Source organism: Entelurus aequoreus, linkage group LG14 (genome assembly GCF_033978785.1).
Source record: "Entelurus aequoreus isolate RoL-2023_Sb linkage group LG14, RoL_Eaeq_v1.1, whole genome shotgun sequence".
Lineage (NCBI taxonomy): Eukaryota > Metazoa > Chordata > Actinopteri > Syngnathiformes > Syngnathidae > Entelurus > Entelurus aequoreus.
In genome coordinates, this window is record NC_084744.1 from 28159931 (window position 1) to 28187743 (window position 27813).

At 40.8% G+C, this 27813-nt stretch overlaps 1 protein-coding gene and 1 pseudogene across 4 annotated transcripts; both read right to left on the minus strand.

The window, feature by feature from the left end:
* Window positions 1–846: 846 nt before the first annotated feature.
* LOC133664599 (oocyte zinc finger protein XlCOF6-like) overlaps window positions 847–27813 on the minus strand; it is a 221356-nt pseudogene continuing 194389 nt past the window's right edge.
* LOC133664584 (uncharacterized) lies at window positions 13912–26517 on the minus strand. Of its 4 annotated transcripts, XM_062069324.1 has the most exons (6): window positions 25990–26517; window positions 20758–20976; window positions 19866–19997; window positions 18622–18793; window positions 18315–18467; window positions 13912–18067 (listed from the first exon to the last, which is right to left on the minus strand). In XM_062069324.1, exons 1-6 carry the CDS (start codon window positions 26111–26113, stop codon window positions 14077–14079), a joined length of 4791 nt encoding a protein of 1596 aa, XP_061925308.1. In that variant the 5' UTR covers window positions 26114–26517; the 3' UTR covers window positions 13912–14076. The 4 variants fall into 4 exon arrangements, with proteins under 4 accessions (XP_061925308.1, XP_061925306.1, XP_061925307.1 ...); XM_062069322.1 differs by lacking the exon at window positions 25990–26517 and having other exon boundaries at window positions 19866–20678; window positions 20758–20869; XM_062069323.1 differs by lacking the exons at window positions 20758–20976; window positions 25990–26517 and adding an exon at window positions 20052–20747.

The following is a 27813-nucleotide window of genomic DNA, read 5'->3' on the forward strand; positions in this document are numbered from 1 at the left end:
CACCAAAATATTCCAGTCCAAGAAGAACTTCCCTGTCGTTACAAGAGCCGTAATAGCAACAGCATTGTCTGGAATGGGAACAAGTGAAAGATATGTGAGTGTAATATGTCCAAGCTAAGGCATCATTTCTGTGAAAAATGATGGAGTCACCTTGAGACAAAGCCACGGTCAGGAGACTGAACAAGCCACCTGCCAGGATGGTTCAAATCACAGACTTTTTTCTTCCCAACAACTCCAAAAACCAGATGCACAGAAAGTGTGCGGGTATTTCTGTGATTCCAAACACAAATTGAACCAGGAAGATGCTCAAACCAAATGTCCCAACACTGAGAGAAATACAAAAGTAGCCTAAGTATGTAAAATACCTAGGTGAGAAAAAAGAAATAAATGACAGGATGTAAAATTAAATAAATAAATGATTTTACACACCATAAAAAACACGCAATTATTAAGTAAATCAGCAGCTTTCTTGTGGTTAAAAGCATTTCCATGGCTCCACTTTCGACTTCTTTCCCCTCATGTTCCTCTAGCTGCATAGTTCAAGAGAAGAACAGACAATTAAAGACTAGAATAAATAATTTAGTGGATTGTGTATCAAAGCATACCATGCAGTCCAAAGTACTCTCTGGGACTTCCTGTTTATTTATTGAGGCCAAGGGGATTTTTTTTATAATCCACAAATATAAATTTGTAAAACAATTCAGCCATTTTCTCTCACATTTATTTTTATTGCATAAAGCTCTGAGTACATACATATAAAACAATCACAACACAATCATCATATTACAAAAGAGAGTAATAAAGATAATTAATAAAATGGATTATAGAGACCCAACAAATGATTCATAAAATTACACATTTTAAAATTGTATAAAAGACAACTGTACAACAATGATGTATAAAGTAAATAATAATATGCTTCCTGAAGTGGTCCAGAAGATGTTTCAGATGTGAACCAGTAAATATGTATATCATATAAAGGTGCTAATCTATGGGATCATTAACAATTAGAAATAACATTATGCAATACTTCAATATTTCCAACACCTATACAAAACACTATTATGAATAAGTCTAAAATTGTATGATGAATATATATACACATAAAATGTTTATTTTATGTCAAATATGTCTTGTACTGTTTACTCTCACCTTTTCAGTCAAATTGTTCCCTTCATTTTTTAATAAAAGTACACAATGTTGCATATTAATGCACGTGCTTGACTGAAAAAAGCACTAATATAAAATATCTAATCTATAAATGTAGAAGCATATTGAAAAGATTGTTACACAAACAACAATGTCACACATGTTATATGTGCTGATGTTGTAAGGAAGTCTAAATTAAAGTCTTGACAGTTTATTTCAAATCCTGCAGTTTCATTTGCTGCTGCTGTTCTCACCAGCACACTTGTGTTTCTTACACTGGTACTTATAAGAGAATCTTTCACCACACACACTGCAACTCAACACTTTCTCTCCTGGGTGTGTTCTCATGTGTGCTACAAGGTTTGATCTGTCACAAAAGCATCTGTTGCAGATTGAACAGGAGAAAGGTTTTTCACCAGTGTGTGTTCTCTTGTGTCTTTTCAAACACTGATTTTTTTAATAAAACCTTTACCACAGATTCAACAGGTAAAAGGTTTTTCACTAGTGTGTGTTCTCATGTGCACTTTCAAATGTTCCTTCCTTGTAAAAGATATGCCACAGATTAAACAAGAAAACGGTTTTTCTCCAGTGTGTGTTCTCATGTGTCTTTTCAAATGGTTACTTTGTACAAAACCTTTACCACAGATTGAACAAATAAAAGGTTTTTCACCAGTGTGTGTTCTCATGTGTACTTTCAAACTGCGACTTTCTAAAAAACCTTTACTACAGATTGAACAGGAAAAAGTTTTTTCACCAGTGTGTGTTCTCATGTGCACTTTCAAATTGTGACTTTGTGCAAAACCTTTACCACAGACTGAACAAGAAAAAGGTTTTTCACCAGTGTGTGTTCTCATGTGTCTTTTCAAATGGTTACATTGTACAAAACCTTTACCACAGATTGAACAGATAAAAGGTTTTTCACCAGTGTGTGTTCTCATGTGTACTTTCAAATTGCGACTTTCCACAAAACCTTTACTACAGATTGAACAGGAAAAGGGTATTTCACCAGTGTGTGTTCCCATGTGCACTTTCAAATGTTCCTTCCTTTTAAAAGATAAGCCACAGATTGAACAAGAAAAAGGTTTTTCACCAGTGTGTGTTCTCATGTGTTCTTTCAATTTGCGACTTTCTACAAAACCTTTACTACAGATTGAACAGATAAAAGGTTTTTCACCAGTGTGTCTTCTCATGTGTACTTTCAAACATTGACTTTCTGTAAAACCTTTGCCACAGATTGAACAGATAAAGGGTTTTTCAACACTGTGTGTTCTCTTGTGCACTTTCAAATCGTTACTTAGAACAAAACCTTTACTACAGATTGAACATATAAAAGATTTTTCTCCAGTGTGTCTTGTTCTGTGTTTTTTCAAACATGAACTGTGTGCAAAACCTTTACCACATATTGAACAAGCAAAAGGTTTTTCACCAGTGTGTATTTTCATGTGTGATTTCAAATGTTGACTTTGTACAAAACCTTTACCACAGATTGAACAGATAAAAGGTTTTTCACCAGTGTGTCTTCTCATGTGTACTTTCAAATTGCGACTTTCTACAAAACCTTTACCACAGATTAAACATATAAAAGATTTTTCTCCAGTGTGTAATAATGTGTGTTTTTTCAAACTCTGACTTTCTACAAAACCTTTACCACATATTGAACAGATAAAAAGTTTTTCTCGAGTATGTATTCTCATGTGTCTTTTCAGATACCTATGGTATTTGAAGGTTTTGTCACAGTGTGAACATTTGAAGTGAGTGTTGTCAGTGTGACATGTCTTATCATCTTTAGAGTCTTCATCATCAGTGTCAGGAGAGTGTGACGTTGTGTCCTCACTATCTGATAGTGGAGCTAAGAGCTTGTCTGCTTGTGATCCTCCACAGTGGTCTCCATCAGCTTCTGTTGTCATGTGTTGTGTTGAGCTGCTACTTGGAGGCTCCGCCTCTCTCTTCTCCTCACTTTCACCTTTGACCTCATCATCTTCACTCTTCACAGGGACACCAGTCACTGGGAACTCCACCAGTCCTTCAGTATGCTCTCCCTCCTGACTGATGCTGTGTTCCTCCTCTTCCTCTTTAAAGTGGGGGGTCAGTGAGTCTTCCTCTTCCTTTTTACAGGGAAGTGTCTGTGTCAAAGAGGAAAAGGAGACGCCAGAGGGTCTGTGGCGCCTGGTCTTCCTCTTTGATGGATCCTCCTTCACCATCCTGAAGCTACACTTCTGTTTTTCCGGCAGAAGTTGTTCTTCACAGACGTCTGCAGGACACAAAAATGACAAACATGCTTGAGAAATGTCCAGATTTGCTCAGTCACATGAGGCATTCAGTACGTTTACATGTACTTAAAGGCCTACTGAAAGCCACTACTACCGACCACGCAGTCTGATAGTTTATATATCAATGATGAAATCTTAACATTATAACACATGCCAATACGGCCGGGTTAACTTATAAAGTGACATTTTAAATTTGCCGCTAAACTTCCGGTTCGAAACGCCTCTGAGGATGACGTATGCGCGTGACGTAGCCCGGCGAACACGGGTATGCCTTCCACATTGAAGTCGATACGAAAAAGCTCTGTTTTCATTTCATAATTCCACAGTATTCTGGACATCTGTGTTCGTGAATCTGTTTCAATCATGTTCATTGCATTATGGAGAAGGAAGCCAAGCAAGCAAAGAAGAAAGTTGTCGGTGCGAAATGGACGTATTTTTCGAACGTAGTCAGCCACAACAGTACACAGCCGGCGCTTCTTTGTTTACATTCCCGAAAGATGCAGTCAAGATGGAAGAACTCGGATAACAGAGACTCTAACCAGGAGGACTTTTGATTTGGATACACAGACGCCTGTAGAGAACTGGGACAACACAGACTCTTACCAGGATTACTTTGATTTGGATGACAAAGACGCAGACGTGCTACTGTGAGTATGCAGCTTTGGCTTTTTTTTGCGTATGTACGTAACTTTTTTAAAATATATAAGCTTTATGAACCTTGGGTTAGGTGAACGGTCTTTTGGGCTGAGTGATTGTGTGTGTTGATCATGTGTTTGAATTGTATTGGCGTGTTCTATGGAGCTAGGAGCTAGCAGAGGAGCTAGCATAACACGTACCGTACCTACGTGCGCGTCACGTACGTAACTTTTTAAAAATATATAAGCTTTATGAACCTTGGATTAGGTGAACGGTCTTTTGGGCTGAGTGATTGTGTGTGTTGATCATGTGTTTGAATTGTATTGGCGTGTTCTATGGAGCTAGGAGCTAGCAGAGGAGCTAGCATAACACATACCGTACCTACGTGCGCGTCACGTACGTAACTTTTTAAAAATATATAAGCTTTATGAACCTTGGGTTAGGTGAACGGTCTTTTGGGCTGAGTGATTGTGTGTGTTGATCAGGTGTTTGAATTGTATTGGCGTGTTCTATGGAGCTAGGAGCTAGCAGAGGAGCTAGGAGCTAGCATAACAAACACGCAGGTGTTATTATGCAGGATTAATTTGTGGCATATTAAATATAAGCCTGGTTGTGTTGTGGCTAATAGAGTATATATATGTCTTGTGTTTATTTACTGTTGTAGTCATTCCCAGCTGAATATCAGGTACCGTGAGTATGCAGCCTTGGCTGCTAAACATTCGATAACTTGACCGTATGTGCGCGTCACGTACGTAACTTTTTAAAAATATATAAGCTTTATGAACCTTGGGTTAAGGAAACGGTCTTTTGGGCTGAGTGATGGTGTGTGTTGATCAGGTGTTTGAATTGTATTGGCGTGTTCTATGGAGCTAGGAGCTAGCAGAGGAGCTAGGAGCTAGCATAACAAACACGCAGGTGTTTTTATGCAGGATTAATTTGTGGCATATTAAATATAAGCCTGGTTGTGTTGTGGCTAATAGAGTATATATATGTCTTGTGTTTATTTACTGTTGTAGTCATTCCCAGCTGAATATCAGGTCACCCCCGGCTCTTACAGCATCTTCCCTATCTGAATAGCTTCAACTCCCCACTAGTCCTTCACTTGCACTTTACTCATCCACAAATCTTTCATCCTCGCTCAAATTAATGGGGAAATTGTCGCTTTCTCGGTCCGAATCTCTCTCACTTCATGCGGCCATCATTGTAAACAATAGGGAACTTTGCGTATATGTTCAACTGACTACGTCACGCTACTTCCGGTAGGGGCAAGCCTTTTTTTTATCAGATACCAAAAGTTGCAATCTTTATCGTCGTTGTTCTATACTAAATCCTTTCAGCAAAAATATGGCAATATCGCGAAATGATCAAGTATGACACATAGAATAGATCTGCTATCCCCGTTTAAATAAAAAAAATTCATTTCAGTAGGCCTTTAAAATAACAAGTCATTATATGAATTGGCCTGAAAACACCTCCAATGGGCTCACCACTCATGGGATGTGGAACGGCGGCACCACAGCGACAGACTCGTTCCGTTTTTTGTTTTCAAGTCAATGTGTCAGTTTCCACCGCCTGGCTTCTATATTTAGTGGTCGACACAAGGCGGTTCAATTGAGCTAAAATCTGCTCGTGTGGGACAGGAAGTCATGCATAAACACAAAATAAATTATCCAGTTTACTTTCAAAAGTAGAATATTCTGTTTAAGGCGGATGGTATTCTACACTTTGAAAAGTCCCAATGGACATGAAGTCAACTTGTCAAAGGTTTTCAGACATAATTTCACAAGACATACTGATTTTAAAAGGCCCAAAATTAAAGAATCATATAACAGGCATATCCCGGGTAGCTATATGGGGCCTGTACTTCAGCGTTGTATTAAAATGACTAGTTCCATCTCCAACATGAAAGCGAGTGTCGCTAACACTACTGCACACAGGAAAACGTGTGGAGGAGAATTGCAAATAGCCGTAACAAAGATTGTGAATGAGTGACAAGAGGCTCACTTTGTTCATGTAAGTCTACTGTCAAATAAACATGCTCATGTGCGGAAAGCGATGCACAGAGTGAGACCTCTTAGTTCAATTTAAAATCCAGAGACCAAGAAGGAAACACACGGCAATTGATGACGGCAACAAAAAAGTTATTAAGTTTATTTTCATTTATATCGGTCCCGGCCTACGATTGCATGAATATTTTAATACCTATGGACATCGCATTTAATGCTTTTTAATCTTTTGACACTTATTCCACTCCCGTCCTTGCACGCTACAACAAAGATGACGGGGAGAAGAAGCTGTCGAAGGTGAGCCACGTAAATAAGACCGGCCAGAAAACAGCGCATCCTCAGAAAGCAACTTGAAGATGATCTGTACAACATCATCTATGCAACGTTTTGACCACAGAACCACCATTACATGCTATGTTGACCACAAGGAAGTCTTTTACATTTAGAAAAAAATCATAATATTACTCCTTTAAAGGCCTACTGAAACCCACTACTACCGACCACGCAGTCTGATAGTTTATATATCAATGATGAAATCTTAACATTATAACACATGCCAATACGGCCGGGTTAACTTATAAAGTGACATTTTAAATTTGCCGCTAAACTTCCGGTTCGAAACGCCTCTGAGGATGACGTATGCGCGTGACGTAGCCCGGCGAACACGGGTATGCCTTCCACATTGAAGCCAATACGAAAAAGCTCTGTTTTCATTTCATAATTCCACAGTATTCTGGACATCTGTGTTCGTGAATCTGTTGCAATTATGTTCATTGCATTATGGAGAAGGAAGCTGAGCAAGCAAAGAAGAAAGTTGTCGGTGCGAAATGGACGTATTTTTCGAACGTAGTCAGCAACAACAGTACACAGCCGGCGCTTCTTTGTTTACATTCCCGAAAGATGCAGCCAAGGTGGAAGAACTCGGATAACAGAGACTCTAACCAGGAGGACTTTTGACTTCGATACACAGACGCCTGTAGAGAACTGGGACAACACAGACTCTTACCAGGATTACTTTGATTTGGATGACAAAGACGCAGACGTGCTACTGTGAGTATGCAGCTTTGGCTTCTAAACATTTGATCGCTTGACCGTATGTGCGCAACTTTTTTTTGCGTATGTACGTAACTTTTTTAAAATATATAAGCTTTATGAACCTTGGGTTAGGTGAACGGTCTTTTGGGCTGAGTGATTGTGTGTGTTGATCAGGTGTTTGAATTGTATTGGCGTGTTCTATGGAGCTAGGAGCTAGCATAGGAGCTAGGAGCTAGCATAACAAACACGCAGGTGTTTTTATGCAGGATTAATTTGTGGCATATTAAATATAAGCCTGGTTGTGTTGTGGCTAATAGAGTATATATATGTCTTGTGTTTATTTACTGTTGTAGTCATTCCCAGCTGAATATCAGGTACCGTGAGTATGCAGCCTTGGCTGCTAAACATTTGATAGCTTGACCGTATGTGCGCGTCACGTACGTAACTTTTTAAAAATATATAAGCTTTATGAACCTTGGGTTAGGTGAACGGTCTTTTGGGCTGAGTGATTGTGTGTGTTGATCAGGTGTTTGAATTGTATTGGCGTGTTCTATGGAGCTAGGAGCTAGCATAGGAGCTAGGAGCTAGCGTAACAAACACGCAGGTGTTTTTATGCAGGATTAATTTGTGGCATATTAAATATAAGCCTGGTTGTGTTGTGGCTAATAGAGTATATATATGTCTTGTGTTTATTTACTGTTGTAGTCATTCCCAGCTGAATATCAGGTACCGTGAGTATGCAGCCTTGGCTGCTAAACATTTGATAGCTTGACCGTATGTGCGCGTCACGTACGTAACTTTTTAAAAATATATAAGCTTTATGAACCTTGGGTTAGGTGAACGGTCTTTTGGGCTGAGTGATTGTGTGTGTTGATCAGGTGTTTGAATTGTATTGGCGTGTTCTATGGAGCTAGGAGCTAGCATAGGAGCTAGGAGCTAGCGTAACAAACACGCAGGTGTTTTTATGCAGGATTAATTTGTGGCATATTAAATATAAGCCTGGTTGTGTTGTGGCTAATAGAGTATATATATGTCTTGTGTTTATTTACTGTTGTAGTCATTCCCAGCTGAATATCAGGTCACCCCCGGCTCTCACAGCATCTTCCCTATCTGAATAGCTTCAACTCCCCACTAGTCCTTCACTTGCACTTTACTCATCCACAAATCTTTCATCCTCGCTCAAATTAATGGGGAAATTGTCGCTTTCTCGGTCCGAATCTCTCTCACTTCATGCGGCCATCATTGTAAACAATAGGGAACTTTGCGTATATGTTCAACTGACTACGTCACGCTACTTCCGGTAGGGGCAAGCCTTTTTTTTATCAGATACCAAAAGTTGCAATCTTTATCGTCGTTGTTCTATACTAAATCCTTTCAGCAAAAATATGGCAATATCGCGAAATGATCAAGTATGACACATAGAATAGATCTGCTATCCCCGTTTAAATAAAAAAAATTCATTTCAGTAGGCCTTTAATGCGCCTTATAATGCGGTGCACCTTTTGTATGAAAAAAAAAACGGAATAGACCCGCTCATCGGCAGTGCGCCTTATATTCCGGTGCACCCTATGGTCCAGAAAATACAGTATATCAGTCCCGGCCTACAATTGCATGAATATTTTAATGCCTCTGAACATCGTATTTAATACTTTTTAATACAATTTAAGGCCTTAATTTAGGCAAAGTGCATTCAATGACTTTTAATGCTTTTTAATGACCCACGAAAACCCTATTAAAGCTCTTGAATTTAAACAAATGTGGACCGATTGATACAAAAATCGACAGTAACAATATCAAGTATAATATCAGTATAAGGTCGATAAAGTGGTTTGATCGATATTTTGTAATATATATATTTTGTTGATTTTGTTATTGTTTACAAACTCAGTAAAAAGGAAGACTTTCAGGGCATAAACCAAATTATTTAATTCAGAGCCATATTTGAATATTCAATTGATATTCTAACACCACCATCCTGTGTTTTTGTCTGATTATGATTGCGAACAAAAATTGACTCATTCAATTATCACGAAAAATTTAAATATCAGTATCCACATTGGTATGACCGATACTGCCCCTGTAGCTAAATGGAACTGGATCGATACCAAAATTTGAGTATCAGTCAAAACTAAAGTATCAAACAACAGAACAAGTGCTTATTACATTTTGACAAAACGGAAGAATAAGTGATTATTACATTTTAACAGATAGAAACATGTTACATTACAAAGTTCCTAAATAAAAAATATTGTGCATGAAATTTTTGAGACATTTCTAGGATGTATTCACGATTTTTACGCGATTTTGATAGAACTGAATACATCCTAAGGCCGGCGTGGCTCGGTTTGTGGAGCGGCCGTGCCAGCAACTTGACGGTTCCAGGTTCGATCCTAGTCACTTCCGCTGTGTCCTTGGGCAAGGTACTTTACCCACCTGCTCCCAGTGCCACCCACACTGGTTTAAATGCAACTTAGATAATGGGTTTCACTATGTAAAGCGCTCGGAGTCACTAGAGAAAAGCGCGAAATAAAAATACTTCACTTCACTTAAAAGGGAACCACACTTTCAATTTATTTTGCCTATCAAGAACACGGTTTTTCTTTTCTATGCATTCTAAATAATAAAAAAATGCAATAAAAAGTCTGCTTACATAAAGGCTATTAAAGTCGCACTATTCTGCCTACAAAGAACTTAAAAAGCATCCAAACACCTCCATTAAAGGCCTACTGAAATGAATTTTTTTTATTAAAACGGGGATAGCAGATCCATTTTATGTGTCATACTTGATAATTTTGCGATATTGCCATATTTTTGCTGAAAGGATTTAGTATAGAACAACGTCGCTAAAGTTCGCAACTTTTGGTCTCTGATAAAAAAAAACCTTGCCCCTACCGGAAGTAGCGTGACGTTGTCAGTTGTTCACTCCCTCATATTTTCCTATTGTTTTCAACGCAGCTAGAGCTATTCGGACCATTACCCCATTAATTTGAGCGAGGATGAAAGATTCGTGGACGAGGAACTTTAGAGTGACGGACTAGAATGCAGTAAAATACATATTTTTTTTCGCTCTGACCGTAACTTAGGTACAAGCTGGCTCATTGGATTCCACACTCTCTCCTTTTTCTATTGTGGATCACGGATTTGTATTTTAAACCACCTCGGATACTAGATCCTCTTGAAAATGAGAGTCGAGACCGCGAAATGGACATTCAGTGCCTTTTATCTCCACGACAATACATCGACGAAGCTCATCCTAATTAGCATGAGCTAACGTGATAGCATCTGTCTCAAATGCAGATAGAAACAAAATAAATAAATCCCTGACTGGAAGGATAGACAGAAGATCAACAATACTATTAAACCATGTACATGTAACTACACGGTTAATAGATCTCAGCCTGGCAAAGCTTAACAATGCTGTTGCTAACAACGCTAAGGCTGACTTAGCAACTTAGCAACCGGACCTCACAGAGTTATGATAAAAACATTAGCGCTCCACCTACGCCAGCCAGCCATCATCTGCCCAGCTCATCAACACCCGTGCTCACCTGCGTTCCAGCGATCGACGGCGCAACGAAGGACTTCACCCGATCATCCGTGCGGTGGCCGGTTAGCATCGGCTAGCGAGTCTGCTATCCAAGTGAGTAATCCTTGTTGTGTTGCTACAGCCAGCCGCTATACACCGACCCACCTACAACGTTCTTCTTTGCAGTCTTCATTGTTCATTAAACAAATTGCAAAAGATTCACCAAAACAGATGTCCAGAATAGTGTGGAATTATGAAATGAAAACAGAGCTTTTTTGTATTGTATTCAATGGTGAAGGCATACCTCTGTTCCCCGGGCTACGTCACGCGCATACGTCATCCTCCGAAGGCTTTTTCAACCGGAAGTGTGGCGGGAAATTTAAAATTGCACTTTATAAGTTAACCCGGCCGTATTGGCATGTGTTGCAATGTTAAGATTTCATCATTGATATATAAACTATCAGACTGCGTGGTCGGTAGTAGTGGCTTTCAGTAGGCCTTTAAGGTTTTATGTACATGCAGTAAGTATATATGTCATTTAATAACAGGCACATTTTTAAAAAGATGTAATATTTACGTATTTTTGCTTATTAGCGCATTAATTTAAAAAACGCATCACGTTTGCTTTTTTTTTTAACATCACTGAATATTACACACTGCAGACTCCCTGAGAGCCAACAAACATAATAAAACATCACTTACTGTACAATGTCTGCTGTCACTATAACGCAGACTGATAGAATCTTGTTATTTTCCCGTTCAAATGTAGAATGACTCATAGTCGTCGCACGGAATAGGGGGTGAAGCCAAGCGTCTTTTCGGGTCTAAATTGGCTGTCAAAGGGTACCAACTTGTCAGAGTGCATCCTCATCTTTCTACTATCCAGGTGAGAGGCACGATTCATGATCTGGAATAATTTTTCACCAGCACCGAGGTGAGGAAGGAGATTACCAGCCGGTGATGTCAACATAGACACACAAGCTATGAATAGTTTGTCTGCGTTAGCACTTATAATAACAATATCACTAATACTTGGTTGATATTCAAGCCACGAAATGCAAATGGAGTATTGTTGGCGCTTTTTAGATGGTTATAGAGGACCTCCCATAGGTTCCATTGCAAGTGGACTTTTATTTACATTTAGGAGTTAGAATGTGATAAAAAAATATATATCCATCGTCATGTCTTTTATAATGATTGTGAACGATATAAAAATTCCCCACATAGTGCAGTTCCCCTCCAAATTCAAATGATTAGATTTAAGACTTTAAAGGCCTACTGAAAGCCACTACTACCGACCACGCAGTCCGATAGTTTATGTATCAATGATGAAATCTTAACATTGGAACACATGCCAATACGGCCGGGTTAACTTATAAAGTGCAATTTTAAATTTCCCGGGAAATATCCGGCTGAAAACGTCGCGGTATGATGACGTTTGCACGTGACGTCACGGGTTGTAGCAGACATTTTGGAACAGCACGGTGGCCAGCTTAAGTCGTCTGTTTTCATCGCAAAATTCCACAGTATTCTGGACATCTGTGTTGGTGAATCTTTTGCAATTTGTTTAATGAACAATGAAGACAGCAAAGAAGAAAGCTGTAGGTGGGAAGCGGTGTATTAGCGGCTGGCTACAGCAACACAACGCCGTTCTCCGCCGCGCCGCTGTCCGGGTTGACTTCCTCCGTCTCCGGGCCGCCGACCGCACCGATGATCGTGGTGAAGTCCTCCGTCGCGCCGTCGATCGCTGGAATGCAGGTGAGCACGGGTGGTGATGAGCAGATGAGGGCTGGCGTAGGTGGAGAGCAAATGTTTTTAGCATAGCTCTGTCGAGGTCCCGTAGCTAAGTTAGCTTCAATGGCGTCATTAGCAACAGCATTGCTAGGCTTCGCCAGCCTGGACAGCATTAATTGTGTGGTTAGAGGTCCAGGGTTTAGTTTAGTGTCTCCTGATAGTAGAAGTAATAGTATTGTTGATCTTCGGTGTATCCTTCCTGTCAGGGGCATGTTTCTTCTGTTTCTATCCGTAGTTAAGCACGATGCTATCACGTTAGCTTCGTAGCTAAAGTGCTTCGCCGATGTATTGTCGTGGAGATAAAAGTCACTGTGAATGTCCATTTCGCGTTCTCGACTCTCATTTTCAAGAGGATATAGTATCCGAGGTGGTTTAAAATACAAATCCGTGATCCACAATAGAAAAAGGAGAAAGTGTGGAATCCAATGAGCCCTTGTACCTAAGTTACGGTCAGAGCGAAAAAAGATACATCCTGGCGTCCTGCACTGCACTCTAGTCCTTCACTCTCACTTTCCTCAACCACGAATCTTTCATCCTCGCTCAAATTAATGGGGTAATCGTCGCTTTCTCGGTTCGAATCGCTCTCGCTGCTGCTGGCCATGATTGTAAACAATGTGCAGATGTGAGGCGCTCCACAACCTGTGACGTCACGCTACTTCCGGTACAGGCAAGGCTTTTTTATCAGCGACCAAAAGTTGCGAACTTTATCGTCGTATGACACATAGAATGGACCTGCTATCCCCGTTTGAATAAGAAAATTTCATTTCAGTAGGCCTTTAAGTCTATGGGCATGAACTGATGAGGCCTCCTGGGATGATAGGACAAACGTCTTCTAATAGACGGTGAGCTGACATGAGAAAAAGTGCCTAGAAAATGAATTTCGCTCCCACGTCTAAGCACAACTTGTTCAATGCATTTTTGCATAGATAATACCCTTCTGGACTTTGGGTTAAAAGTTCAGAACATGATACCTAGCCAAATTTTGTCACAAGCCAGAAATGTATATAGAGGTAAATCACAAAAAACGAAAATCTTGTGCTGCAGTTTTGGCTTGTAAAATATGTCTTATTCATTTTGGCAACACAAAATCTTTCTCAAATATCATAAATACATATACCTAACATCTGAAACAAATATTGGTGCCTTAGTATACTCATATGTGAATTTAGATCATGAAATGTAGCAAATTTCTTAAAAAACGATTCAACTGAAGTGATTTGCCCCAGCACAATGAAGCACACACTTATTAAATTTAGCTAAAAGCTTATGTATCATACATTAAAAAAATGTCACAACCTTCTATGTAATCAAAGGTACAAAAGAAGTAACACACCGTGGCCAAAAGTGGCTTAAAATCTAGCAAAATATTACCATGCACCCCAAAACTGGAATAAGGCAAAAATGGACAAGATTAAAATAGATGCAGTAAATATTTATTAAAGTAGCAAATTGTTTCACAGCATGTGTCATTTATACCCCCCCCCCCCCCCCACACACACACACACAAACACACACAAAAGACCAAAACAAATTTGAAAAAAAAGGTAATACAGACATTATTTAAGCTTTACCGTTAAAATGGCAGTGTGGCATCTCGATAATCAAACATCTTGATAAAGAAACAAAAGTGGCAAATTTTACATGGTGACATGGTGCGTAATTACTCATCAATATCACTTTCATCTGTGTCATCATCCCATGCACCTCTTTCTTCTGTTTCCTTTGAAACATTTCCACAGTTCTGGCAGTGACATAAATCAGTACAAGACATTTTTGCAGACATACATGAACATCTTTCTGTTTCACATTTGCTTGTCTTGCAACCACAGTGGACTACCTGCAGCACACTATCTGGGGCAGGATTTCTAGTCATCCATCTTACTGTTAACTCCCCATCCTCAATGTACCATCCATTGCCAATGGGTGAAGGGGCACACATCATACCAGTCAGGGAATGTCGCATTACTGCTGCTTGGTAGTTTGCCCTTTTGCAGTGTTGGTGGAGGGCATCACTTGTTGGGGGAATGGACAGTTCTGGCAAAGCTGACGATGCCATACAGAATGCTTTGTATCTTGCATCGTTCACGTCTTTGGCAGATGCCTGTCCATACAGGTGGCACACATATTTGCTCAGTGTTTTGAACGTAGACTGGTCAAGGTTAAAACTGCTGCCCAGATTTGAGAACGCAGTCAGGTATTCGTCTTTCTGACAAGCAAGAGAAAATGTCTTCCTTTTGCCCTTGCCATGAAAGGCACTGGTCGAGTCACAACCTGTGAAGGTATGGATGCCAATGAGTGCAGAACAAACACTGTTGCCAAGAGCTGCTGCCACCTTAGCCACGTCTATGATCCTCGTTCTGTTGCCTACTCCCGTGAAAAAATACAAGCTACACTGTAAAGCTCTTTGAAGACTTACAGCAATCACTGCCACATCAGTGTCAGGGCTTTTGATGACAACAGTTTGATGTTCTTGTGCAGCATGCTGTGCATGTAAAAACACCCTAGTGTCACATTCCTCATGGTCACATGTCAGTTCGTGAACAGCACTGACAGTTTGTGAACCCTCTTTCACAGTAACACAGTGACACAGTTCTCCATGTGCTATGTACAAGCTGAAGTCCCTGCCCAAAATGGTGAGATCAGCATCTCGCCATGCAACAAAGAGGAATTCTGCCAGTGCTGCTTTGTTGGTCCCATTAGATAGAAACTTTTTCCACTGTGTGGGTGCCTTCTGATCCCGTCCATAGATCTGCACCTGTTGTGTACCACCCTCAGCTCTCCGTGACCGCTCTAGGTTTTTAATACTGATTTCTGGATACTGGTCAATGACAAAGTCTATCCTTGTACACTTGTGCTGCAGAGCTATCTTGACCACGTACTGGAGTAAGTTGTCAGCCAACTCTCCAAAGGTAGCTGGTTTGGAATGCATGGCTTGAATGACTGCCATGCCATCGAAGAGAATAGCTCCATCTGACGGAACTTGCTGAACTAAGCAGTCTTTGTCTTTGTTCTCCAATATATTCATCAAGGCAGATTTGTCTGTTTTAGCAAGTGACCCATCAGTACTGGCTAAGGGATATGAAACCGTTCCCAAGGAGTAGGACAGAATTTGCCTCAGGTCTACCTTTCTACTTTGACCAATAATGAGTAGCCTGGAGAAAAGTTTCTTGTCTGCACGCAGAATGACATCTTTGGCTGCTGCAGATTTTGTCTTTGTTTTTGCCTGGTCACTAAAGGTCTTCAGTTTTTGAGCCTTGATGGGGGCGAAAATGTCGACTGATTTTGTTAACAGTCTTTGGTCAATAAAGACTTTGACAGCTTCTTCCCCCCTTTCTGGTGCTGCAAGCAAATCCTTCTTGACCCCTTCAGATGCTACTGTCCCTGAGCTAAGACAAACAATGCCATCTTGGTGTAAGTCAAATGGGTTCAGCATGGAATCAATGGTGGAACTTATTCTGGTCACAGCTTCTTCATCGGCATGAATCCGTGAGCGGTCTAGATCTTTTCGCCTTCGTGTTTCTGGGGATTTTCCAGACATTGACTCACATTGTCTAGCTATGGCAGCTCGTTCATGTTGTGACAATATCCAGCGAGACACTGCAGCCCTATTTAGAGTTATTCCTGTCCAGCCACCCTTTGTCTTTGAATCTCTGTTGCATGTTTGCTCAATAGCCTGGTCACAAGCAATGGAGGCAAATCCATGGGCACTTTGACGTTGAACAGTCCACTGACCTTTCACACTGAGGTCTTTGTGACAAGAAGGGTGTGTTATAGGCAAGTTGACCATTTCCATCCAGTATGTAGGCAAATACCTAGCATAGTTTACACGATCATAAGCAAAAAACCATGCCATCATCAAGCGCACTGTTGACAGGTGAAGCTGCCAGTCTGATTCTCGTGTAGCTCTCACAAACAGAAGGAGTATTTGCACCATGTCAATGTAAGAACTCCAGAAAGCAAACGTTGGGTTTTCGGCAGTTCTCTTTTCCACAAAGAGAGCATACTTTGAACACATTTGGTCAAATTTCTGGTTTGCACACAAAACATCCACTGTTCTGTCTGGGAATGTGTCTTTGATTTCACTGATGACAGCCATGCACTCATCTCTCCCCGCTGGTGTCAAAGAGTCTAAGAATGTGCTGAATCTGGCACGTTGCAGGCTCTCATACATAAGTTTCTGTGCCCTCATGCTGCGGTTGTAATGATGACCACTGATCACACCATTGATGGAACCTGGGGCAACAACTTCAGACTCAATGAGTATGTCTTGCAGTCCTGCATCACCAAACCTTTTTCCTATAATCCCTAGGAAAGACATGCAAGTATGAAACTCACCAAGTCTAATCACAAGGCGTTTTGTCAATTCCTGGTCCTTCCAGCGGATTTGCTGAGCTTTGGCATATATAGCCTGGTCAAAAACTACCACTACATGGTCCAGTGCTAGCTGATCAGCAATTTCAACACTTCGCTTCAAAATCGTGTTAACTGTTGACATCTCCGTCGGTGAAGCCTCAATGACTGGAAGATAATACAGTGCTGACTTTGGCAGAGTGGCCCCACTTTGGAGCAGTGTATGGAAACCTGTCCAGCTTGGCACTGTGCATGCTTCAGCATCTGTGTACTTTACTGAAACATATGCCAGTTCAGTTTTGGCAGCAGATACAGTGTTCAACCTGTATGTTTCTGCATCCAATGGAACACTTCCATGGTGACTCAAGTTCTGTGGCCCGTGTCTTTTAGACTGTTGGTAGTGTTCTACGGGGTAGCTAGGAGGTGGTTTGAATGATTTAACTGCCTTCTGTAGTGGCTGTCTCTCTGTTCTCGACACAGTTTCAGTGACAGAACTTTGGAGCATAATGCCATTTGTGTGGTGAGTAGTTCCATGACCTGACAGTGTCTCCTCCCCAAAATCAATGTTGTCCCACACCAGTATTGTGGGTGCCTTCTGTGCGAATCCCTTGGGTATTTTGTTTCTACCCTCTAAAAGTTGTAGCTGAGCAAGGCTAGTGTCAAGACTGACAACTGTGTCCCGTGAAGCACAATGTCCTAACCTATTCAGCAGTGACAGAACATTTGATGAACCTGTTAAATGGCGAACAGTTAGACCAAGACACAATGACTTGGGTGTCTGCTTTCGACCTTTAGATGCCAGATACACAATGTCTTGACAAAGAGAGATAACCTTTAGATTCACATCATCAGGAACATCAACATAACAGGCTAGTGTTGGCTCTTCTGTTGCACCTATAATCCAGGCAATGAAGTTGTACAGTTCAACAGGCACAACAGATTTAGCTTCAGATACATTTAAATCCTCTGCTGTGGGAGGCCACGGGCATTTCATACCGGGAGAGTCACTTAGAAGGCGCTTCAATATCAGCCCTGCACTGTAAAGTGTCCTTGTGTTCTCCGTGGTATTCTGACCAGCTGTTGTACTAGCCGTGTGTTCACTGTCACTTTCAGCTTGGCTTTCAGCTTGGCTCACCTCAGTTGACTCGGTAGTTGATGGTGATGTGCCTGATGGCAGAGGTACCCTGTCTGCTAACGATAATGTCTCAACAAAAACCATTTCAGAGACGTTGCGCTGGGGAGGGCAGTGGAAAACCAGCTGGGGGAAATCACGGACCAACCTTCTTTTCAGTTTATCCCTCCTGAAACATAAAGTTAAAGGGAAATATGAGCACATTACACACAGACACACAGACACAGACACAGACACAGACACAGACACAGACACAGACACACACACACACACACACACACACACACACACACACACACACATCAATGATAATCAAATTACTTTAAACATACTCTCATAGCCTTTATGGGGAGAGACTAAATCTATAAATAATAAACTTTTCAGTATGAATATTTTATTATTTTTGTTTCAGTTACCTGTAGCCTGAAGCATCAAGATCTTCGTGCTTCTTAACGGTGTCCACGAACAACTTCCTTAGCTTGTCCATTCTCAGCACCTCTTTGTCAATTATAATCCTTTGACGGATCACTTGGTCACAGAAGAGGTTGTAGCTGTCAGCAAAGGGTTGTCTGAAAACACACACACACACACACACTTAACATGTGCAAAGAGTCATGCTTTCAAAGCTGTATCTTAAGCAAAACTAAATATAAGCTGCATGTTGTTGAAATTTTTTTTACTTTTTAAATGTGAGCAAAATGACAGTACAGTGTAATTACTCACATTTCTTCATCTCTGGTTGCAGTGTGCGTTGCTGTAGACAGTGACAAGAACCTGGTGTACTGTCTGTAACAGGTCCTATGGTACCGGACCTCTATAGCAACACAGTCTTTGTCGTTGATGTGCAGAAGAATGGCAGCATCTTTCTTAATCTCAGCTGCCTTCAGCAACTGGCCTTTAAAAGAAAAATAATTAGAATAAGCTTTATTGGCAAAATCAGAGATTTACAAGTAAAAAAGTGTGTGTGTGTGTGTGTGTCTTGAGTGGGGGGTTGGAGAGGTATTTATGACCCTGTGATTTACGACTCTGTGATGTGAGCTGCTGAACTCCCAGCTAAACATTCCAAGATTCAAGATATCTATTGTCATATGCACAGATAAACAGACAGTCACACTGCACAATGAAAAGCTTATTTTGCTGGTCCCCCTTGCAAATTCACAAAATATAAATATAAATATAAACTTAAGCTAAATAAAGAATCACAGAATATAAAAATTAAACAAGAATAAACTTAAACTATATTGCACACTTACAATAAACTTACTAAAAATGTAAATGCTAAGGATGTTTAATACTAATAAATATAATAAAATAAAATAAGAAACAAAAATAAAGAAATAAGATAAAGTAAATTAAAGTGTGGATCTTACAACAGATCTATAGTGGGCATGAGTAGACAGAAGCAGTATTGCACATTCAGTTCACAGTGAAGATGATAATGGATGATATGACAATGATGATGTATAAAGTGCACTATGCATTCTTCAATTATTGTAGCAGCAGTGGAGGTGACATGTCACAGCAGGGATGTGGGTAGTGGTCACAGTTCAGTCAGTTCAGGGATGAGGGGTGAGGTGTGAAGGTGTGCGGGGGGAGGGGTGGGGGTTGTGATGTGTAAATCAGTCCAGGGGTGTGTGTGTGTGTGTGGGGGGGGGGGGGGGGGGGGGAGAGAGAGATTGGGGCTGTGGTGTGAAGGTATATGGGGGGATGGGTGGGGCTTCCTTTTCTAGGCCAGTGGTTCTCAAACTTTTAAATTCCAAGGTCTCCCCTTAACTCTGACAGTGTATAAATGGTCCATTTGGTTATTACAAAGTAACAACACATTCTTTCAATCCTACGCTATGTACTGTAACATTATTACTATAGATTCACACACGTGTGTGTGTGTGTGTGTGTGTGTGTGTGTGTGTGTGTGTGTGTGTGTGTGTGTGTGTGTGTGTGTGTGTGTGTGTGTGTGTGTCACATACCTGCCGACACGGTTTCTGCTTGTGTGAGTTGATCCCTCTGGCGTTTTCCTCCCACACGAGTGTACTTTTCCACTTTTTGACAAATTATACAGATGGCTGGCAGGACGGGGCCGGCAGAAGCAACGGGCAAACCTGAACGAGATCGAAGTTTCTTTCGGGGAGTTTCAGACGTGCCTGCTGACTGACCTGCGGCTGCAGATGGTTCTCCCACCGCCCGTGCGGTCCTTTTCTCGGCATAAAACAATGCAGATTTATCTGTAAAACGTCGGTAGCATGTTGCGTGAAACCCAGCGTCGTCAGGAATAGCGTCAAAATCTACATCCGAGCAATGTTTATAGATTTCTGCCAGATGCTTGTTCTGGTCTTGCAGACAAAGCCACTGTTTTAAATAGTTTCTGTATGTGTCCCACCGTGTCCGAGTGAAGTGCTGGACGTCCTCATTGTTCACAGATGAAAGATGCATATAGCATCTTTTATTTTCCTCTTTACGCACTTTTTTTCTAACTTTTGAGGTCTTTCGTTCCTCTTCACTCTCGGATGTTGTCGTCGCCATAGCAGGTATGTTGTTAGAATAAAGCTGCTACCTGATTGGTCCATGTGACCAAAACCGCGCCACTCCCCACTAGATATCACTGCGCCTCACTGAAAAATAGTACCGGCTTTCAACACCGATTACACAAAATGGGCTAGGTGTCAATTTCCGAACTTTTGGTATCTTACTTACTACTAGTAAATCTATTTTATGAAGTAAAAATGATGTTGTGCCGTTGGTGTGGGAGCGAAACTGAACGATATGAGCCTTGACCACAGGCACTATAAGACAAAGTGAACAGTCCAGTTGTGATGGATTGAATGCCCTGAGAATAAAATGATATGTGGATGTTGTGCTTACTTGGACTGTGATGAAGCTGTGAGGACTCAGGTGGTTTATCTTCATGCTCTTCAGTCTTCACAGAGACAACAGTCAGTGGAAACTTGGTGAGATCAGCCTCCTCCTGCCCGAGAAGACACTCTTCCTCCTGAGTGATCCACACTTCCTCCTCTTCCTCTTTAATGTGGGGGGGCTGTGGATCCTCCTCTTCCTCTTTAATGTGGGGGGCCTGCTGGATGTCTGTTGGGTAAATAAGTAAATAAGATAAAGAGAGAAGAGAAATACTTTTTGACTGACACTGTTAACACAATGACATTATTTGTGTTCTTTTGTGTGTTATGTTAGGGTAAAAGTGTGTAGCAAAACAACCAATAAAAACACGGGAAATACCTCTTTTTTTCCTCAAATTAATTCAAAAGTGGTACTGTGAGTACACAAACAGACTTGGAAATTTGATGGGGGCAATTTGAAAAGTTTTTATAAGTATGAGGCAGCATTGACTGAGGCATTCTTAACTTTACACTCACTTATGTAAAGCGTGTAAATATTTTATTCTGCATACGGTCCATTACACCTAAACTTTATACCTAAAATTAACGGTGATCTTGTAATGATATAGTCATTACCATAACTTCAATATAATGGAAATAAAAAAAATCTAATTCCAAAATCAATTAAAAAAAATTCATGGTATGTTTTTGTCATCATGCAAAATACTTTTTTGTGGTCATTTTGTTGGCTGAGCCAAAAGGAACTTTTACCAAAACATGTTTTACTATGTGGCGTTTTTATGGAGTATCTCCATCAACAATTCCTCTTTAGGAATTGGAGACCATCTACGACACGCTGAAGGAAACTCAGTCATCTTTATGTTCTTTGAATATATCAAGTGTTGACTACTTTGGTTATTGAAAATAAATGTTTACTTTTACTTATTGATGCATGTAGGTCACAATCTGGAAGTGAAATTATAACTTTAATTAGATTTGATTACAGTATAAAATGTATTTGGTGACTGTGTGAGTTTTGTGTGAACATGTTGAGATAGGCTCCAGCGCCCCCCGCGACCCTGAAGGGAATAAGCGGTAGAAAATGGATGGATGGATGTTGATACAGGTTTATTACTTAATTACTTATTGGGGACTGGAACACAGATATGTCCTGAAAGGATGCACCCATTTTTAAAACCTTCACTAAGCTGTGCCACCAACATTGCCTCACTTAGTTCATTAAGCAAACTACCAGGGTGAGTGATTCCTTTTAAACCATCATAGACCTCGTTGTTACTTCTGACCAATCTTTTTTTTTCCAAGATGGCGTCGCTGTAGTGGCTGCTGTTGGCAGGAGCTCTGTGCTCTTGTGTCATCCTTTTGTTTCCCTCCTTTTGGCCATGGAGACCAGCTGCTGGGTCTCTGCCACACCAGAGTCCGTTTGGAGAGACTGGAGGAGATGCAGATGAAGAGACAGGGCTGCGGAGCTAGCACTGAGCGCCGAGACGGACAGGCTTCACAGTGTCTTGGCTGAATGAGCAGGTATCGGACACCTCAGTCTCCTTAGACGCAGCCTCGCTCATCCATGTAGACTGGACACTGGCCGAGTTAGTTGGCGGCCGAGAGTGGAGTCGGCTCTCTTGGTTGCTTTGTTGGGCCTGCTCCTGTCTCTGGCTATGCTCCCTCCACCCCAGCAGATGATGGCGTTGAACACCGCAGAGGCCACCACAGTGTATATGTTTATTTTACTTTAGGGACGGCGTGGCGAAGTTGGTAGAGTGGCTGTGCCAGCAATCGGAGTGTTGCTGGTTACTGGGGTTCAATTCCCACCTTCTACCTTCCTAGTCACGTCCGTTGTGTCCTTGGGCAAGACACTTCACCCTTTGCCTCTGATGGGTGCTGGTTAGCGCCTTGCATGGCAGCTCCCTCCATCAGTGTGTGAATGTGTGTGTGAATGGGTAAATGTGGAAATACTGTCAAAGCGCTTTGAGTACCTTGAAGGTAGAAAAGCGCTATACAAGTATAACCCATTTATCATTTATTTATTTACTTTTTATTCATAGCTGTTTGTAGAAGTGGCTGGTTGCATCAGCTCTGCTTTTTAATGTTTTTAATGTCCTTTGTGTTCTTTGATGTTTCCCTCTTACACACATGTAAGAGGGATGTGTGCTATGGCTATGAGTTGTTTTTTTCCCTTGGCCTCAGTCTGGACCCCCTCTCCAGGGGCCCAGGCTTAGACCGATTTTTTTTTCTCAAGCCAATTGTTTACCTGTATCTCACCTTTTTTGTAAGGGGCGCCGGAAGTTGGCAAACCCGTCAGCGATCCTGTTCTGTCTCCCTGTAATGTTTGTCTGATCTTGAATGGGATTGTGCTGAAAATTTTAATTTCCCCTCGGGGATTAACTAAGTATTTCTGATTCTGACCTGTCTAAGATCACCACAAGTGGAACTACTGTATGTGGCTTAAGTGATCATTCCATGATCTTCTGTACTCATAAAGAACAGAACCGACGGCCACAAAACAAGCACAGCTACAATCCTCAAGACCTACACTACAAAGGCTTTCAATGACAAACTGGCAAATTAAGACTCGCTCCGTACTTGCAAGTACACAGGTCTTTGGGTCAATTCCTAACCTCAGAAAAGTAGATAACTTCACAGCCAAAGTGGGTGACAATATTATAACAAACAAAAATTACATTAATTATCTTGGCTGCATCGCAGAGACTAATCTCTCCAGTGAAAAAATGACTACTAAGGTCGTCAAAGAATCAACCAACAAATTATGTTCTTACTAGTGTTGTCCCGATACCAATACTATGGTACCAGGACCTGTACCAAAATATATTTCTACACTTTTTGATACTTTTCTAAATAAAAGGGATCACAAAAAAGTGCATTAGTGGCTTCATTTTAACAAAACAATCTTAGGGTACATTAAACATATGTTTCTTATTGCAAGTTTGTCCTTAAATAAAATAGTGAACATACTAGACAACTTGTCTTTTAGTAGTAAGTAAACACACAAATGCTCCTAATTTATTTACTGACATATGCAGTAACATATTGTGTCATTTATATTCTACTATTTTGTCAAAATTATTAAGGACAAGTGGTAGAAAATTGATTATTAATCTACTTGTTCATTTACTGTTAATATCTGCTTACTTTCTGTTTTAAAATGTTCTACCTACACTTCTGTTAAAATGTAATAATCACTTATTCTTCTGTTGTTTGGATACTTTACATTAGTGTTGGATGATACCACAAATTTGGGTATCAATCCGATACCAAGTAATTACAGGATCATACATTGGTCATATCCAAAGTCCTCATGTGTCCAGGGACATATTTCCTGAGTTTATAAACATAATATGAATATATATATTTTTTAAAACGAAAGAAGATGTTGTGATACCAAAAAATATTGATGTAATCATAGAAGTAGTACTTTTTAGAGGCGATATAGTACCGAATATGATTAATGCAGCTGAGATAGGCTCCAGCACCCCCCTCGATCCCGAAAGGCACAAGCGGTAGGAAATGGCGCAGTACTATACTAATAATTATATACCATACAACCTTAGTTCTTACATAGTAGGATCAACCCGCTGGTGGGTAGAAATACACTTAAGACTCTAACACAAGCACTCATTTAACCCCACTTTGACTACAGAGTTCATGTTTGGTACCGTGACGCCTTAAAAGTCCTGAAAAACAAACTCCAGACAGCCCAAAACAAAATGATTGGGCTTCTACTCAACCGTCCATCTCGGGCTCACCTTTCCGCCAACCATTTCCTTAACGTGGGGAGGCTCTTGGCCGCAGACAGAGTACATCTTCTTGCAGTTGGTCTGGTGTACAAGATACACCATACCACTAAAATACTCGTGTACCTGTCTAGATACTTCAAAATATATTCACCATTAATAACACCAGAGGTAGTTGTACAAGTCACATTCAACCCAGATTTCACTCCAAAAAAGGTTCTAATTTGTTTGCCTGCTATCCCACCAACATGTGGAACTCCTTATCAAAAAAAAAAGACGGGTTACGGCTACTCGTAACTGGGAATATAAAAAGCCTTTTGCTTATTTTAAATTATATTTTCATTTATTTTCTTGCAGTATATTTGTATTTTAAATGCTACTTTCTACATATTACTGTGTGAGTTAAATAAAATATCTCAACTGAAACCATCTCAGGCTTTCTTGTAGCAGTGAATGTGTACCGTGATGAAACTGTACCCTTTCCTATGCAAACTTCTCATAACTCCTTCAATCAATCAATCACACATAATTACAAACTGAGAGGAACATCAACCTCAAACTATCTTGTTTTCATGAAGAATCTAAATCGGGGGTCTCACACACGCGGCCAATTGCGGCCCGAGAGATGTTATTTTGCGGCCCGCACCTTAATATGAAAATTTTATGTTAGTGCGGCCCGCGAGTTTTATATGAATGCCGCGACAGCGTCATACTTTTAAACCCTCCCGATTTTTCCGGGAGACTCCCAAATTTCAGTGGCCCTCCCGGAAATCTCCAGGGGCAACCATTCTCCCGAATTTCTGCCGATTTTCACCCAGACAACAATATTAAGGGGGTGCCGTGACGGCACTGCCCAGAAAACAATATTTAGGGCGTGCCGTGACGGCACTGCCTTTAGCGTCTCCTCTACAGCCTGTACAAACAGCATGCCAGCCCAGTCACATGTTGTATTTGGCTTCTGTAGACACACGTAAGCGACTGCAAGGCATACTTGATCAACAGCCACAAAGGTCACACTGAGGGTTGCCGTATAAACAACTTTAACACTGTTACAAATATGCGCCACACTGTGAAAACCACACCAAACAAGAATGACAAACACATTTCTGGAGAACCTCCGCACCGTAACACAACATAAACACAACGGAACAAATACCCAGAATCCCATGCACCCTAACTCTTCCGGGCTACAATAAAAAAATCGGGAGGGTTGGCAAGTATGTTGCCAGGGCGGGAAAGCCATTCAAAGAAGGTGAATTCATTAAAAAGTGCATGTTAGATTTTTTTAAGAAATCGTTTCTTGCGGCCCAGCCTCACCCAGTTTCTGCATCCAGTGGCCCCCAGGTAAATTGAGTTTGAGACCCCTGATCTAAATCAAAGCATTGCATCATCCCCACAAGATAAACCATCATATTATTGACCATATATTAAAGAAAAGTGTTAATAATGAAATATAAAGTTAGTAAAAATGTGAGAGTAAGAAGTAAACAAACCTGTTCTGTGTAACACAACTTGATGTTTCTTGAAAACAGCGTCCTGTAGTTGATGTTGTCGCTCCTTCTCCTCTTTTGTTGGACAAAGTTCCTCCTCATACTTTGCTGTCGTTCTTTCACACATTTTCACACAATCACAACACTTGACACTCACATTTGATCTCTACTTAGCGATGTGTTGATAACGTCCGCGTCTCTTTGTTAGCAGCTAACAAGCTAAGCTAACTAGCAAGCTAAGCTAGCACATAAAGTGCGCTCAGACTAATGTATCCGGATACAAACAATGACTAACAATGTTTCATCTACTACACGACATATATGCGTACATGTATGCACTAAATACAAATAGAGAAACAATAATGGCCAGTGGCCACGTTTAGGCCTTCTTTGTCAAACGCCATTTTGCTTTTTACTCCTTCGTCTTCTTTGGATTTCCAGCAGACTAGTAGAGCATCTTAGGCCTCCACAGCTTCTTAACGGGACTTCTTCGTCCTGTCCTATGGTCCATACTACATTCTACAGTACAGGAGGTCGCGCTAGCAACCTTTCAATGGACCACTTCCAAGTTGGCTTCTGCGCATGTCTAATTTATCGAGGTCAAAGTTCGTGAGGGATAAACAAAGCCAAGCGACTCATACTTTTTTAGTAAACTTCGTCAGTTCGTGGTTTGTGTTTACTCTTTAGCGTGAATAGTAGTAGATATATTTCGGAATTATTGTTTATTCCGCATAGTGTATGTTTTTCAATATGGCGAAGACAGTTTGCGCAGTTGTAATAGTCATACTTGCCAACCTTGAGACCTCCAATTCCAGGGGGTGTGGCTGGGGGGAGGGGGCGTGGTTAAGAGGGGAGGAGTATATTTACAGCTAGAATTCACCAACTCGAGTATTTCATATATATATATATATATATATATATATATATATATATATATATATATATATATATATATATATATATATATATATATATATATATATATATATATATATATATATATATATATGTATGTATCTTTTACTATACATATAAATAAAAGAAATAATTGAATTTCAGTGTTCCGGAGGCTATCCAGTAGATGGCAGTATTGTCCTGTTTAAGAGTGTCACAACATTGCTGTTTACGGCAGACGAACTGCTTTACGGTAGCGAAAACGTGACTGCTGTTGTGTGTTGTTGCCGCGCTGGGAGGACGTTAATGAAACTGCCTAACAATAAACCATACTTGCCAACCTTGAGACCTCCGATACCGGGAGGTGAGGGGCGTGGTCGGGGGTGGGGGTTGGGGTGGGAGGCGTGGTTAAGGGCGTGGTTAAGAGGGGATTATATTTACAGCTAGAATTCACCAACTCAAGTATTTCATATATCAGTGACGTGCGGTGAGGTTCATGGCTGCTGAGGCACTGACTTCATCACAGTCAGATTTACAAACATGTGAACCCTAAAGAGTATCTTATTCACCATTTGATTGGCAGCAGTTAACGGGTTATGTTTAAAAGCTCAAACCAGCATTCTTCCCTGCTTGGCACTCAGCATCAAGGGTTGGAATTGGGGGTTAAATCACCAAAAATGATTCCCGGGCGCGGCGCCGCTGCTGCCCACTGCTCCCCTCACCTCCCAGGGGGTGATCACGGGGATGGGTCAAATGCAGAGGACAAATTTCACCACACCTAGTGTGTGCGTGACAATCATTGGTACTTTAAGTTAACTTTAACTTTACACATACAAACTGTAGCACACAAAAAAGCACATTTAATAAAAAAAAACTTTATTATGGTCTTACCTTTACTTATAAGTGCGGGAACAGTGGTGTTCGTGTTGGAGG